Genomic DNA, 15,102 nt, shown 5'->3' on the forward strand with positions numbered 1-15,102 from the left:
GAACAAAAAAAACCTGGCCAAAAAAATTTTAATATTATTCCACAAAGCCCATTAAACAGTGTTTACCCAATTTGTGAATATACAGGCCCAACCATACTTCAACACAAATATCTACTTATATTTTTAGAATCCTTTCATCAATAGCTATCCATTGATATAAATATTAACACGCCGTTAAGAAATAAAAACGTTCACAAATTATACATGTTTATACATATATCAGTTATTTGTGGCTTGATGTTGCCTTATATGTATATAGAAGAGTCGTCGCTGAATGACAGATAATTTTTTATGAGTTTGTCATCAGTAAGAAAGAGCGATCACTATTAAAAAATACTTTTTCTATGATTTGATGATACATATCATGTTTCGAACCCAGAAACAACCGAATGGATGTGAAGGCCACCAAGCTTCAACGAAAACAACAGACCTCTCTACCTGAGGACCAACTAAATAAAAAGCACAGTTAAAATATATTGTATTTTGTTATATTTAAGTGTATCATTATTCAATCATTTCACATTTCAAACATGTCATGTGTATGACAGCGAAATAAGTCAGTGCACACATTTAGTAAAGCAACCCAAGTCTATTGGTGTGATTGAAGGGAAGAAACGGAGACGAATAAAAATCTTTTTAATTTTATTTTTTAATTTGTGTATGTTTATATGTACTGTATCTTCGGGTCTGATTAAATTTTATTTTTTTCAATGCCTTTAATTATTATAAAACAGATTTAAAAACACCACTAACTGAAATAAATTAAGATTTTGGAGAGCGGTGGCTTTGATTTCATGTGGTCGACTGGTTCGACTTGTTCAAATTGATACTGTTTATCGCTTCGGTTAGAGTGGTAATTTCTTTCTATGCCCACCCAATAACTTATTTTTGGATTTAGACATAAAATATACACATTATTTGATAATTAGATCGATGTCACACAATCCCACAATGTTAACCAGAGAACCACTGTCAAGTTTCTCGCAACAGATTCGGCGCGAAAATTACATTTGTGATATTTGCACACAAAAAAACGAATCAACCGCAATTATAAAAAAAAAACTTTTGTATTCAATAGGGATTTAGATCATTTTTTTTAGGTTGGAAGGTATAAAAAGCTCAGAGAAATTTTGCAGAAAGAGGCTTTAAGGCAAAAGTCAAAATAATAAATTGAGAAGTGAAATATATTAGTGAAGAGCATAATTTGGGTGTGCAAAAGATGGAAATTATAGATAGTAATAGACGAATCCCAAAAATTTACGCAAATTAGAAATGGCGAGTAGGTGAATATAAAAAGTATCGATAGCGTTTTTCTGTTATGTAGCGATGATGTTATACAGCAATATAATTAAGTATCAATGATTTTCTATTTCTTTGCTTTAAGACCCTTTCTCGCTATTCTTTCTGCCTTTCTTTTTAGAATAGAACTAAGGTTATGAGAGCTTATGCCAAATAAATGTAAACTTTTCGATCCTCGGGAGTCCTAGCCAAATATTCCCTTTCGATAAGGCCTTCTATTCGTTTTTTAATAAAAACAGGAGAGGGTAAGAATCGAGACTTCAGCTGTGATGTAACATCAGAAACCAGCAAGTTGTGCTACAAGAACAAAAATAATGTATAAGTATACGTGCACTCTATTTATAAGTTAGATTATTTTACATACCGGTAAACGTTTTCTTGCTTTCATTATTCGCACAATAGCTGCTTCAATTTCATGTTTGCGATCTTCGTCTACTTTACCCCGCGTTTCTTTGCGTTCTGGTTCAGTCTCTCCTTTTGCGGCAACTGTTTGAATTTTTACCCTGTAATGACGTCCAGCGTGGATATACAGACCAAGAAGAAGACGGCCATAGTTAGTTAAGTGTCAGCACAGTGAAACATTTTTATATATATTACATATAAGTAATTAATAAAAATAATATATACATTTACAGAAAAATATCACTAGTCCGCGATCGGATAATAGACAGTTGGGGCTTACTCCCTATGGTGTTACGAAAAGAAAGACGGTCCACAAAGCGCTCTCTCTGTCTGCGCTCTGTTACAGTCATATTTGCCATTGGTTAAGTTGATTTAACGAGCATTTCACATATAATAGTTTGGACATCAAAACACAATTGATTAGCCTTTCGATGATATATAACATGACGTCAAAGCTATTGTAGAATACGAAAACTTTATTTCCACGCCTTAAAGTATATTCTAAAACTCCACAATGATTTGAAACATGCATAGGAAGCCAAACAGCATATGCAACACAAAACCAAGGAGTGCTTTGACCAACTCAGACGACCTCAAGATGGCTTCGAAATTGGTATTAGTGCTAGTAACAGTCATATACTCTACGGCAAGCATCAAAGAGCCTCATGAAATTTGTTCCGAAACGGATGGGTCAAATGTTATTATACGGAAAGTTGACATCGACGAATGAAGTTGCATCGAAACAAAACATGAATTTACCGTTGGGCTCACAATTATATCATGTATCTTCACATACAAAACACAAGCATAGTAACCAAGAGGAAGCACCCATACCACCTTTGCGAAGATGAGAACGACGCAAACAATATTAAGGAGTGTTGCCGAGAGTGGCGAGTGTCAATTTGGAGATTCGGCAAGCACAAAGACAAAATGACAATCCCATTGCGTTTCGTCGGGCCCGAGCGATGAGCGCCCCCTTTTCGTTCCCACAACTGTAGGTTCCACGTTACCGCAACTACCCGGATTTATATAGTAGCTTACATCACTAGTAACAGGAAGAGTGATCCCACTACTGAAACCTTAGGAAAGGCGCTAGCGAAGGAGAACCATATATCCGACACCCCCATTTTCCAGTAGTGAAAGCTCTTAAAGCCCATCCCCTCCCGGTCTTCACGAAACATCTAACCCCAAATACACATTAACATGGCTTCGGGAAAGTACCCTGCACCTACCGCCATAAAAAAACAGATAAAACGTAGACTTAAACAAAGCCACCGAGAGAACAGTTCTAGTAGCGTTGGGCCTATTCAATGCCTTCGATACCGTTAGCCAGTGTCTAAAAGTTACTGGGCGTAATCTGCGATAGTTTGCTCTCTTTCTCGGTGCATATAACCGCAATTGCCACTTAAGTCTGAAATCGCAACACACTGATGGCACTTGAGGCAAACACAAAGAAACGTTGCTGGCCACATTTAATTGGTTAGCCGGTTCTAAATTGTGCCGCGCCCATCTGATCCCCTGAAACTAGCGACAAGCAATGGACGAAGCTTTAGACCTGACAAATTGTTCCTCTCAGGAAAGTCACGGTCAGTAACCAACTCCCGCTGGGATGCTATCGCAGTAACAACCCTTGCAGGCACTTGCTGGGAGCTGAACCACCTGCTAGGCACGTGTGTAAGACCTAACTACGTTAACACCTCCTTGGCCTCACTGACGAGATCCGAGACTTAACAGTCATCCACTGAACTCCCCAATATATATGTCGACAGACCATAAATGCGATTCATCGCGAGTCTCTTACCACCTTCATGAACTCCTCCCCTCTTAAGGCAACCATTGGAGTCTAACCACCACCCATAGCAGATGAAAAGCCTTAGCTGCCTCGCAAGACCGGCGTTACCTTGGCACAATTACGTTCCGAATATTGTAGCAGGTTAAACCTATTCAGAATCGGCCGGCATCCTCAACCTATTTCTGGCATGTGAAAGTACTCTGTAAAATACTAACCACCTATTCACGTACCCCTTAAACTCATTCATCTAACACCCCTTTCCTTTTGGGCCCATCCCGTCGAAACAGCATGCTTCTTGAGTCTGTCATTAGACGACATTGACAATGACGATTGGTGACTTCACCGCTTCTAAAAGGGCAACAACAGAATAAACACGTTTCCGCGACAGTCGATTCTACGTTACAGGAACGACCTGGATTTATATCCGACCAAGGATTGTCACTTCATCAGCTTTCCCCAAACACTTTTGAGGAATGTTTATGATGTTACAACAACAACATTAACGGAATTAATACAAGCTTTAAACGACATTTACTGAGAGTACATTACCTTAACAAACTCTCATCCACTGGATGCCATTATAGGAGTCCAATCAACACCCAATGTAGGCGAAGAGTTTCAGCTGAATCGTGAGACCGGCGTTACTCTGGCATAGTTACGTTCCACATACTGTGTCAGGTTCAACTCCTACTTATTCAGAATCGGCACCTACATACTCAACATATCCGCACTATGTGAAGATATTCCGCATGACACCTAACACCTATTTACATGCACGCCCCTCATCTAACACCCCCTCCCTTTAGACCTAATCCGTCGAGACTGCTCGTTTCAAGGATCTCCCATTGTATGATGCAAACAACAGGGGCTGATAGCTTCACCCTTCAAAGCAGGCATTTGCAAGTTGTCACAACATCAACACTAATACGAGTATATCATTAGAAGAAAATGTGCCTTTTTTACTACGGGATGCTGAAAGCTGGTTTTCTTTATATGATGGTTTTTGGAATATGATCTTCCAGCAAATGGGTGATATGTTATGCATTTATTTAAAGTAAGCTCCCAAAACAAGAACATATTTTTTTCTGTGTCATAGCACTCATTGGCTTATTTCTTCCAAGCACTTGGCATTAATAACTTACAATATAACATAAAAACGTTCAAAGGTTTGAAAAATTTAGGTGTTGTTGTAAGTTGTTTTATGTTATTCTGATTTACTCTAAGACTATTTATACAAGTTTCAGTTAATAATATAGTACGATCTTACCTGTGAAATTTAGAAACGAATGCATCATTTACATAAAACTCATCTGTGGGGTCGATATCTTTTGTCTTCGTTTTTGAGTTTCGCACAAGTAATCGCTGTGCAGGTTTACCCATGGACAGCGACTGAAGTGCGCGCACCAATTCACGTTCAGGGATATCAGTTTCTTGTTGTATGTCCTCATAAGTTAGCACATCACGATTGTTAAACAGCATTAAAACACACATCTAAAGATGTATTGTGTAAACGGAATTTATATCACGAAATACGAGTATATTGAAAAATTTAAATACCTGATACGTTGACACTTGCAGTATGTGTTTACGAGTATTTGTTGGCGCCGTGCAGCCATTTGTGCTGGAGGACATGCTTGAGCTGGGACCGTCTTTATCTTTATCACTATCAACCTTGCGGCCATAAAACACAGCATTAATATAAGCGGTGCCTATTGAATGTAAAGATAATTGACTTTAAATTTTAATACTATTGCAAGTAAAGCAGAACTGCATATATATTGGCAGCTTGACCATACTCAAAGAAAACAAATAACAAAAAACAGTTCAGTTTTACCCATTTGTGGTTGTAATGTTAACTGCCTGCCCGAATGCTTATCCAAATAAAACTTCTTGAATATTTCAAATGCTTCACGGGGCGCTGATGGTATGTTGCAGTTAGGTGTTGCCGTCTAAATTTTTTAAGATATATTCGAATAAAACAGAACTGATTGATTAAATTTTTGAACACACCTGAGTAGGCCAAAATCCAGTAGTTAATATTCGCACTGTTAATTCAACGCCCGATAGTGATAAATTGTGAATATTTACATAGTTCTTAAATTCTTCCATTATGGTATTTGACACGGACATATCCTTGAACATTCCTTCTAGTTTTGAGGTAAATTGACATCCACACTCAGTCTGAAAATTATGAAAAACAAATTCAACTTCCGAATATAGAGCAAATTTTATAAAATTTTACCTTTAATTTTGATATCATATTTTTTTCGAAATCATCTGAGACTGATTTATTTAGCAACAGGCGTTTGGCTAAATGTGTTTTATAATAGCGCTCAAAAACATCCTTCTCCAAAAGAAATCGGAAAAGAACCATTGTTTTATCCAATATTGTTTCGATTTCTTGTTCGCTCATCTAAAATTGGTTACTATATGATTGGCATCTTATATACAAACGTAAAATTTGGTCGTATATTATAGACTCCTAAGCTGAAACATGAAAATTGCGATCTTTTGGATCCGTAAGGTGGCGCTAGGGTCATTTTCGTATTATCCCATTTGGTGCATACTAAAAATTTCTCTTTACTACTTAAAAATATATTTTTGAAGAAATAAGACACGCTGGATGTCACTGTGGTCCATATATTCTACAAACCGTATTTATGGATCGATTTGATTCTTACGAAGGACACATCTTAACACATTAAACTGTACCCGCTAACAAGCGGTATAGTGAAGATGTTCTGAAATTTTTTATTTATAGTCCGGAAATGTCTAATCAGCTTGAAAATACATTTTTCTAGAAAAACTGTAGCTCTTCCTGTAGTTCAGATATTCCGAAAAATAATGCTACGACTTGAGTAATACTCGAAATATATACACCCCGTCGCAAAATTATAAAAGCACTACATATTGACAAGTTTGACTATTTATATATTTATTTTTTAACTATTTTTTATAATAATGTAGTTTCCGTTCTTCTTCTTAACCGCCGTGTGAGTTATCTAATAGCAATCATATTCCGAAATTTTTGTAGTACCAACTTATTTATTTACAGGGTCCGGCAATCGAAATGCGCGGACATCAGCTATCTGTTAGTTGACTAAATAACAGTCCAGAGTATTGGAAGCATTTTGCCGAGAGTAAACGTGACAAAAAATCAGTAATAGATTTCAAACGTAATAGTGTGATTGCATTATATTTGGCTGGAAAATCACGACCAGCGATTGTTCGCGAGCTCGAACACCTTAAAGTATATAAAGTTTTTGTCTATCACACCATTACTCGTAACAGAGATACTGGTAGCATCGCGAAAAGTCATGGACGTGGTCATCCAAAGACAGCCACGTCACGTGAAATGGTTCAAAAACTGAAGAAGCGCCTTGAGCAAAGTCCCGACGAAGTGCCAATCAAATGGCGAAAGAACTGAAAATATCTGACCGTAGATCCAAAAGACGCATGATCTCACACTAAAGCAGCAACAAGTCAGACTTGAGAGAGCGAAAGCGGTCAATTTCCGAACATTGTGTTTTCTGACGAGAAAATTTTTCAAATTAAGCAATTCGTAAACTCTCAAATCGATAGGATTTATTTGACTGACCGTTCATACGAGAATTTGAGTCATCTATTGACCCCCAGGAGGAAGCACCCGCCGCAGGTAGTGGTTTAAGCCGCTATAACCGCAGATGGGCGCTCTCCAATCGTTTTCATCGAGCCTGGCGTCAGGGTAAATGCAAAATATTATCGGGAAAGTAGTCTGGAAGTTGCTTTGAAGCCGTGAGCAGACAAGCATTTTGGTGGCAAACCATGGACTTTTCAACAATACCCGGCATCGTCTCAAAAAGCTCGAGTGAATCAACAATGGCTAAAAAACGAACGAACTTCATAACGCGGTTTTATTTTATGTAAATAAAGATGTCTGGTTCAGTTGCTGTTGTGGATGTAAGCTCCCCAGTAGCTACTGCTGCTACTATTGCTGAGAAGAAAGTTTCTGCCAAAAAGGTTAAGGCAGCTAAACCCAAAAAGCCATCGGTTATCCCATCCGTCTTGGTCGACGCACCAATTAAGAATTTAAAGGAACGTGGCGGTTCATCCCCTTTGGCGACTTAAAAATATATTAGTGCGACATACAAATGTGGTCTGCTAACTTGTTTAGCAAAAGTTTTCATTTCTATACTTTTGAGTACTTTTTCTTTAGAATTTGCTCGGAAATAAAAAGTAGCTTTTCAAGGAGAACATTACGGATTTATTAAGTAGCTCAAGAATACTGACACAGGGTGAAACTTAGACATCTTACATAACCTTTAATTATAGCTTCATGAGCCATACATATAGGTATATCGGTTGAAAATAAAAAAAAAATTTCCTGATAAAAAAATTTTAGGAAAAAAATTAACTGCGTCTTCCGCTGATGTTGCAACACGTGGAGTCGCTACAGCTTTGAAATTTTGCTGAACATTTTTATAAATCTCGTGCAATGTTTAAAACTTGGAGTATTATGGACTTTGTTACGGAATATATTATATTTTTATAAAAATTCATTTTAAATTAAAAAATAAATAAGTAGCTTGTCAAAATGTATGAATATATGGGTGGTGTTTTTATAATTTTGCAAAAGGTTATATTAAATGCTTAAAACATCGTTTGAAAGAAATTTTGTTTGGACTATGTTACAGATAGACTAGATCTGCTTAGAATCGAAATATTTATCAAAGCTGTGGACTTTTGCTTTGTATGCTCCCAATGGGATGCCAAAAAACTCTATCACCTTGTCGATCACCGATCTCACTTGGACACGACTTATAATATTAAGAAGTAAATTATAAATTCTATTTCGATCCCCATGAAATTGCCTATTGAGCCCAAGAGAAAGTGTAATTTATTTTATTAAAAAGACATACAAAAACGGGTTTGAAGGTGTACTGTTATTGAAACCTTGTCACATTGAAGTTTTATAACATGCAGGCCTATAAAATACGATAGATCGAAACATGATTCAATTATTAAAGGTTTGCTCACTTGTGACATTGGAATTTTGACACTCCCTTACAAAAGGTCGCATTTAATAAGGGCGTAGAAAGTGGAAAAATTAAATACCTTCTTGGTAAAAATGGTAGCAAAAAACGTTTTCTTTTTACTTAAATTATAACAGGTACAAACAGAAATTGCCAGGAATGATATTAAAAAAAAATGTTATTAAGTTAAACCCAAATTGATATTTTGTGAATTAATTTTTAAATTGAAAGCTGATCACGAAGTTGCGAAGTTTTACCAATATAAAGCTATTATATTACCTAAGCAGTATGGCCCTAATGAATTCCTTGCGCCTTGCTTTACTATGCTATGCCCACGCAAGTTTGGAGTTTTGACCCCCAAGTCGCGATTATTCATTCCTAACTACTTAACAAACTACCACGGGCATGAAACACCAAATGATAGAAAATGTTTGTAGTAGCAGAGGCTCCTCGACAGGCAATAGCACACCTCCGAGTGTATTTCTGTCATGAAATAGTTCCTCATAAAAAGCCATCTGCCATCAGGAGGCTATGATTAGTTACATATTGCTAAATGAGCTCTTGTTGGTAACTTATGTATCTTTAAACTAACGTAGTAAGTACTTCCCCCACCTGTATTTGAAAGGCATTGGACTCAAATGCTTTGTGATATCCTGATTTAAGCTGTATGTCAGTATGTTTTCCATATCGTCTTGGTTATTCACATACCGAGCAAGTGCTTATACATGCTTTTGAAAACGAAATGTTTTTCCTACAAATTTTACATTTCTTCCACTTTTGCTAAAAATTTCTAGAGTTAACAACCCAGTGTCTTGCTAAGGGAGCCGATTTGTCAAGAGAGAATGAGAAAGCTGCTTACTGAGCAAACCTTTTATTATTGAATCATGAGATCGAAATACATAGTCAGACAGATCAATTCTAAATACCAAATTAAAATGAATGCTCGACATTGGGCTTAGCAAGAAAGATAGACAAAGAAGACTGAGTATGAATTCAGTTCATGTTGTTTAGTGATATTAAGTAAGGCTGTTAAAATGTTTCTAGCTATTTTTTTTTTTTTTTACTTAAAAAGCTTTTCGGTCGGAATCTCGCCCAGCCTCTGATTATATACATATAAGAAGAATAATACTTACACCTTTGCCGCCTTTTTTAAGTTTATCGTCTATAAATAATGAAAGATATTCCGGAGATTTTTGGTTCAAATTTAAAAAATGCTCAAAGTCTGCGGAAATAACGTTTTTGAATAATCGATCGTTGTTAAAAGAATGATGCAAAAACCGATCAAACCGATCTTTTAAATCGAGCAAATTCTGTACAAAAGTTATTGGATTGGTATTGCCATTTTCTTCTTCTTTTACTAATATTCGGCCCTGTTCGCGCAAATACGAAGACATAGTATCAGCAATAACTTTGAGACCTTCCTCTTTTAGGCGAGAAAATAGTTTGTAGGTACATGCAAGATCCTCTGTTTTTGAATTTTTAATCATGTAAACAACACCGGAATTTTCCATTTCAACAATGGTACGCATATGTTTCTTAATAAGTTCATCTTCAACAACTTTAACTATACGCGGTTCCGTATCTTTGTCTAAATATAATGTTGCGCGAGCAGATTCTTCTTGTATTCGGGCCTAAAAAACGTTAGATTTTTTCCAAAAATTTTTAAAGATAAAATAATAAAAGTTACCTCAACTTTTTTAATGTAAACACCAGCATTATTTTCGTTAAGGAATTTATGCGATTCGAACTTGTAAAAGGATGCAGATTGCGCAAGAAACGGTTTTTCAAAATCATCCTCATAAACGGAGCGTGTATTGATTCCCAATGACATAAGCATTTGACAGGCATTTTTAATAGCTAAATGATTAATGGCTTCCCCACTCCTCTCGTCCATAACCATACCTAGCAATGTTTCTCGTAGAGCCTTTTGAATCTCCGTATAACGAACAATCTATAATAGATATATTTTTTTAATTTTAGACAATTTGTCTTCCAATATTATATCAACCATACCTGATCTCTGAATAATATCAGGCCTAAATTGTATACGTTATCCACTTCGCGTTGCTGTACATAAACACGATCCATGTACATTAAAATATCACGTATCATCACCATGGACGTTTGGTGGTCATTCCACGCTTGATTCAGCTTTGGAAGAAAATTGTTGTGTAAACTTTCAAGCACATCCTGGCGAACTTTATGCTCTAAATGTTCGGACACCACTTCACGCAATCCATAATAGAGACGATTGCCATGCTTATGAAGCACCATGTTGTATGCATTGCGGTATAATTGTTCAAACGATAGGCCAGAGTTATTTTTCTTCTGTATCTCCTGTATAGCATTTTTTAAGCTTGCCCAAATTGCTTCTACATATTTTTCATCCATGGAGGCCTGTGAACAATTACAGAAATAAGTGTACGTAAGAAAACGAAAATAAATATTCAAACGTGGCATATTAGTAGAAAAACGGGGGAAAACTAAAGACATTGTGAAGCTAACATTGAAAGCATTTGTTTGGTATTCAGGCAGCCAAAGAGGAAATTTCCGTTGAAACTCGTACAGTTTTTGATCCTTAGAATTTACGTCAGCGGATACCCTGCAAACAGTTCCGCTGTTTAGGAGGCTGTTACTTGTCGCACCAGCGTATTGTACCGATGGTTTTAGAGTGCAGCATTGCTCACGTGCGCTACTGTTGGCTGCAGTTGAACCCTGTGCCCCCACTGTTGTGCGGCCACGTACAAAAAATTTGCGATAGCGACCACCATTAGCAGAACTGCTAGACGAATGGCTGTTGTGGCTGTTTGTAAATAGTAAACTCTTTTGACGTTCCTGTGCTCCTGATTTATTATCCTTGGGCATTGGTTTGCCGCTTTCCTTCAAGTGGTAATAGTATGACGAACGACTGAATTAAGAACGGCAAATAACTTTTACAAATTATAGGTATATCGCAATTCGTTGATAAGTTTTCTTAATTTAATAATGTTCAGTACAATTTATGTTTGGATACTACTGCAATGTATGCGGGATATTGTGATTTGCCTACTCCCCTCAAAACGACGTCGTTGTCTCTTGTATCTATTTTTCTCAATCATTGGTTTAGATTTTTATTAGAGTTTAAACATTGTTGGTCTTTCTCTAAACTGCTTCCTTATTTTCTTTTATTAATTTTTTTCAAAAACTTCCGCTTTGTACAGCATCAGTTTTTTTACACTTTTATACTTCTTGAATCCGTTTCCAAAGCTTCCACTGTGGATAATTCAGTAAAAGATAAAGTTAGGATTATCCGATCTTTTATCAGACTTTGATTAGTAGAATTCTCTTCAGTATTAGGATTCAATCGGAGCCCTAACTTAATCTCTTCTCTTTGTTAAATTTAACAAATTTTAAACGGATGATGTTTTTCACAAATAATAATTTTTCTTTCTTAACTTCTTGAAAAATTCAATTTTTTCCAAAGACAATAGATTTTGTTTTGACGTAAAAAACGCAGTTAACTTGGAAAGCTGAATCAATTAGGTAGCGAGAGCCAACATAAGGAAATAAGACATATTTGGTGCAAATCCGTTTTAGTAAATCGGAGGTAGCCACAGCCATAAGACATCAAATGATAGACATTTTTTTGTAATAGCATTTGACTAATACCAACTTTAGAGTGATTTTGTCTTTAAAATATTTTTCAAGGCGTCGAAGGCAGCATAAATAGCCATACAATAAAATCAAGTCGTACACCAAAAATTGGAAGCTCATTCAACGCCTAACACCTAGTTCATTCCATATGTCCACAATTTCTCAGTAATACTCCTCTTCTCTAATACTCGCCGCAATACAATACGTAGTAATGGCACGATCGGGCTACAGGACGAAGGAACAGGATTTTTCGATTAATGGACCTCTCTTATTCGCTATTTCTCTTCTGGGCTCACTTGACGAAGCATTTTCATGTGGAAGCAACAACAAAGCTTTTGAGCAAGATTCGCCACTAGCGAGTATGGTTATACCTCATAAAACTGGTGTAACTCACTATTTTACAAACAAATCTAATTTTAGGCAGCTTAATTCCAGCACTGCTCTTCGCCACTTACTAACGCTTGGCGAAAAGATGCCTAATACATATAAAACATAATATATTTATTATCCCTAAACAAATGTGGTAGAGAACTTGGTTTATTTATTCTTGTACATACATATACTACATCCACATCAAACTCAAGTAAATAATAATACCATGAAAACAAAAGAGAGTATCCCGCCTATCCTAGATAAATTTAACAATAACAAAGAGACACAAAACTAAAACAAGCTATGTATAATAGAAACATATATAAACCAAATAGGTACTATATTAACCAATGCTAATCTATACAAGGTGATATAAATTCAACCAGTTCGACAATTTGGTCGAATATTGTAAAATTTTAGATGCAGCACAAGAGTGAAAAAAGATAAAAATACTGTCAATTTGATAATCAGCTGATGAACCGATATCACCTTGTATAGATTCGCAGTATATGGAACCGACGAAAGCCCAATCAACTATTAGTAATCTTCTACACTAATTAAAATTTTTAAGCCACTTACCGGAAAAGCGCGAATCCGCATCTTTCCCTCCTTCTTGGGAGCGGTGCCCCTTAAATTCATGTTCTGTATACGACGACAATTTTCCTCCACTTTTTCCCTCTAAACAACCCAATAGGAACGTGATCCTTGGCCGACGAACTCGTTAGCAGATGTATAACAACACACTTCAGGCTATTATTGAACTTTTGATGGAATTTTTATTTAAAATAATTTCAGTCCAAAACACTGTAAAGTATGGATTTTTCCAAACTGCTTTTTTCTGCAGTAGTGATATCAGCAAATCATTTCAAGTTATAGACTTCACTGCACACAGCATTGATTACGTTTTTGTTTTATTTTTAATAGCTGAAAGCTTTATTCTATATTTTAATATATCCACAGTGTATTTGGCTGTAAAATAAAGGAAAAGTTTATTTACTTCTATGACGGAAAATGATGTGACATTAAAGCTGTAGAAGAAAAACATGTATACGGTATGCAGAAAATAAGAAGTACGTCGAATTAACATTACACGCATTTTTTGGTGCACAACAGTCTTACACGATTAATGACACAAATTTTACACTTAATTTTTTATATATTATGACAAGAATAATGATAAACACCATATATGTTGACCATATTTTACCATCAATAGCTCCGCAATTATGACATATGTATACACAAAGGAAGTCGAAGAAAATTTAGTTCCTTGTATACAATGCTATTTGCTTTCTGTGAAATTCTTTATATCTCTCGAAGTAATATTTTTGTTTGCGATTTAGTTAATTATTAACATATAATTACAATTACCGAAATACTAAATATGTGCTGCTTATGCTGCAAAAATGACCATAAAGAAGAAAAAACGAAAGATCAGAAAATGAATGCGAATATCGGTGTACAAATAATTCATCAAAGGCAGCGTTGCCGTTTTATAATTTTCGAGCGGATTAAATTAAGACACATGGACAGGTAGTAGAGTGAAACCAACAACAGCATTATTATTATTATTATTATTTATTAAAATATAATTAAAATTATAGATTAATCTAAGATAAAAGCTCTAGCTACCAGGGCTATCGGCAACAGCATTATATTATTTGTTTCTTTGCTTTTAGTCCCAAAAATGTCAAAATCTGTGAACAGAGATTGACAGTTGAGAGAAATTAAAAAAAAATGGCAATTTAGGGACCCAAATAAAGAGAATGTGAATGATGTGATTGAGTGCGACTGTTAATGGTATTTATTAGAAAATATAAAATAAGTATATTGATTGAGAACTCACAAAAAAAGTATTTGTAAAATATAGTGTGTTATCATGATGTTTTGCAATCGCGGGACAACTGCACTGCTGAATTTTTTAATGCGGCAAAAGTAAAAGAACGGAAAGTATACAAAACAAAAAACTTCAAAGACGATATGTCACCAAAATTTTTCTCAAATTTATTGTACGAATACATATATAAAAGTATATACAAAACATAGGCCTTGAACATTAGTTGTAATGATTTTCTTAATTTTTGTTATTGGGATTGAAACAGCAAAAATATGCTGCAGGAGCGATAGTCCTTGGCCAGATATATGTAAATCCGGATCATTTCACTAACATAGAACCGACTGTCGTCGAAACGTCTTTATTCCGTTGCGGCTTTAAAAGTTTACCAAGCACTGATAGGATTATAACTTATTGCATTTTCTATTTTAAGTCCCTTATAACTACTGGAAATTTTATTTTTTATGCCTTTGCAAATGTACATTCAAAATTTATCTCAAGTAAAATTTTTAAACAGATTGTTTTTGTGTTTGGATACGTTTCCTTTACGTGACAATTTATTGCATACTCTGGTTTTATAATGCTGCAAACTAAAAAAAAAGAGGTTGTCTGTAAAGTCGGTTTACTGACGATAGTTTAACGTGACATTTCCTTCATATATAAAAATATTTTAATAATAAAAACATTAAAACAACAGGTATTATTAACAACAAGTTGTCACTAATTATAAATTCGGTAAGGATGATGATGATACATTT

At 35.5% G+C, this 15,102-nt stretch overlaps 1 protein-coding gene across 2 annotated transcripts; it reads right to left on the reverse strand.

Moving 5' to 3' along the window:
- Nucleotides 1-466: 466 nt before the first annotated feature.
- On the reverse strand, nt 467-13,930 carry LOC128862856 (cullin-3). 2 transcript variants are annotated; one of them, XM_054101639.1, is made up of 12 exons: nt 13,718-13,930; nt 13,090-13,479; nt 10,519-10,902; nt 10,193-10,456; nt 9,639-10,136; nt 5,736-5,906; nt 5,504-5,674; nt 5,328-5,442; nt 5,051-5,202; nt 4,761-4,984; nt 1,664-1,802; nt 467-1,596 (listed from the first exon to the last, which is right to left on the reverse strand). In XM_054101639.1, the coding sequence occupies exons 2-12, from the start codon at nt 13,147-13,149 to the stop codon at nt 1,444-1,446; spliced, it is 2,331 nt and encodes a 776-aa protein (XP_053957614.1). In that variant the 5' UTR covers nt 13,150-13,479; nt 13,718-13,930; the 3' UTR covers nt 467-1,443. The 2 variants fall into 2 exon arrangements, with proteins under 2 accessions (XP_053957614.1, XP_053957613.1); XM_054101638.1 differs by lacking the exons at nt 13,090-13,479; nt 13,718-13,930 and adding an exon at nt 11,011-11,915.
- Nucleotides 13,931-15,102: the final 1,172 nt, after the last annotated feature.

The sequence above is a fragment of the Anastrepha ludens genome, chromosome 5 (genome assembly GCF_028408465.1).
Source record: "Anastrepha ludens isolate Willacy chromosome 5, idAnaLude1.1, whole genome shotgun sequence".
Taxonomy (NCBI): Eukaryota; Metazoa; Arthropoda; class Insecta; order Diptera; family Tephritidae; genus Anastrepha; species Anastrepha ludens.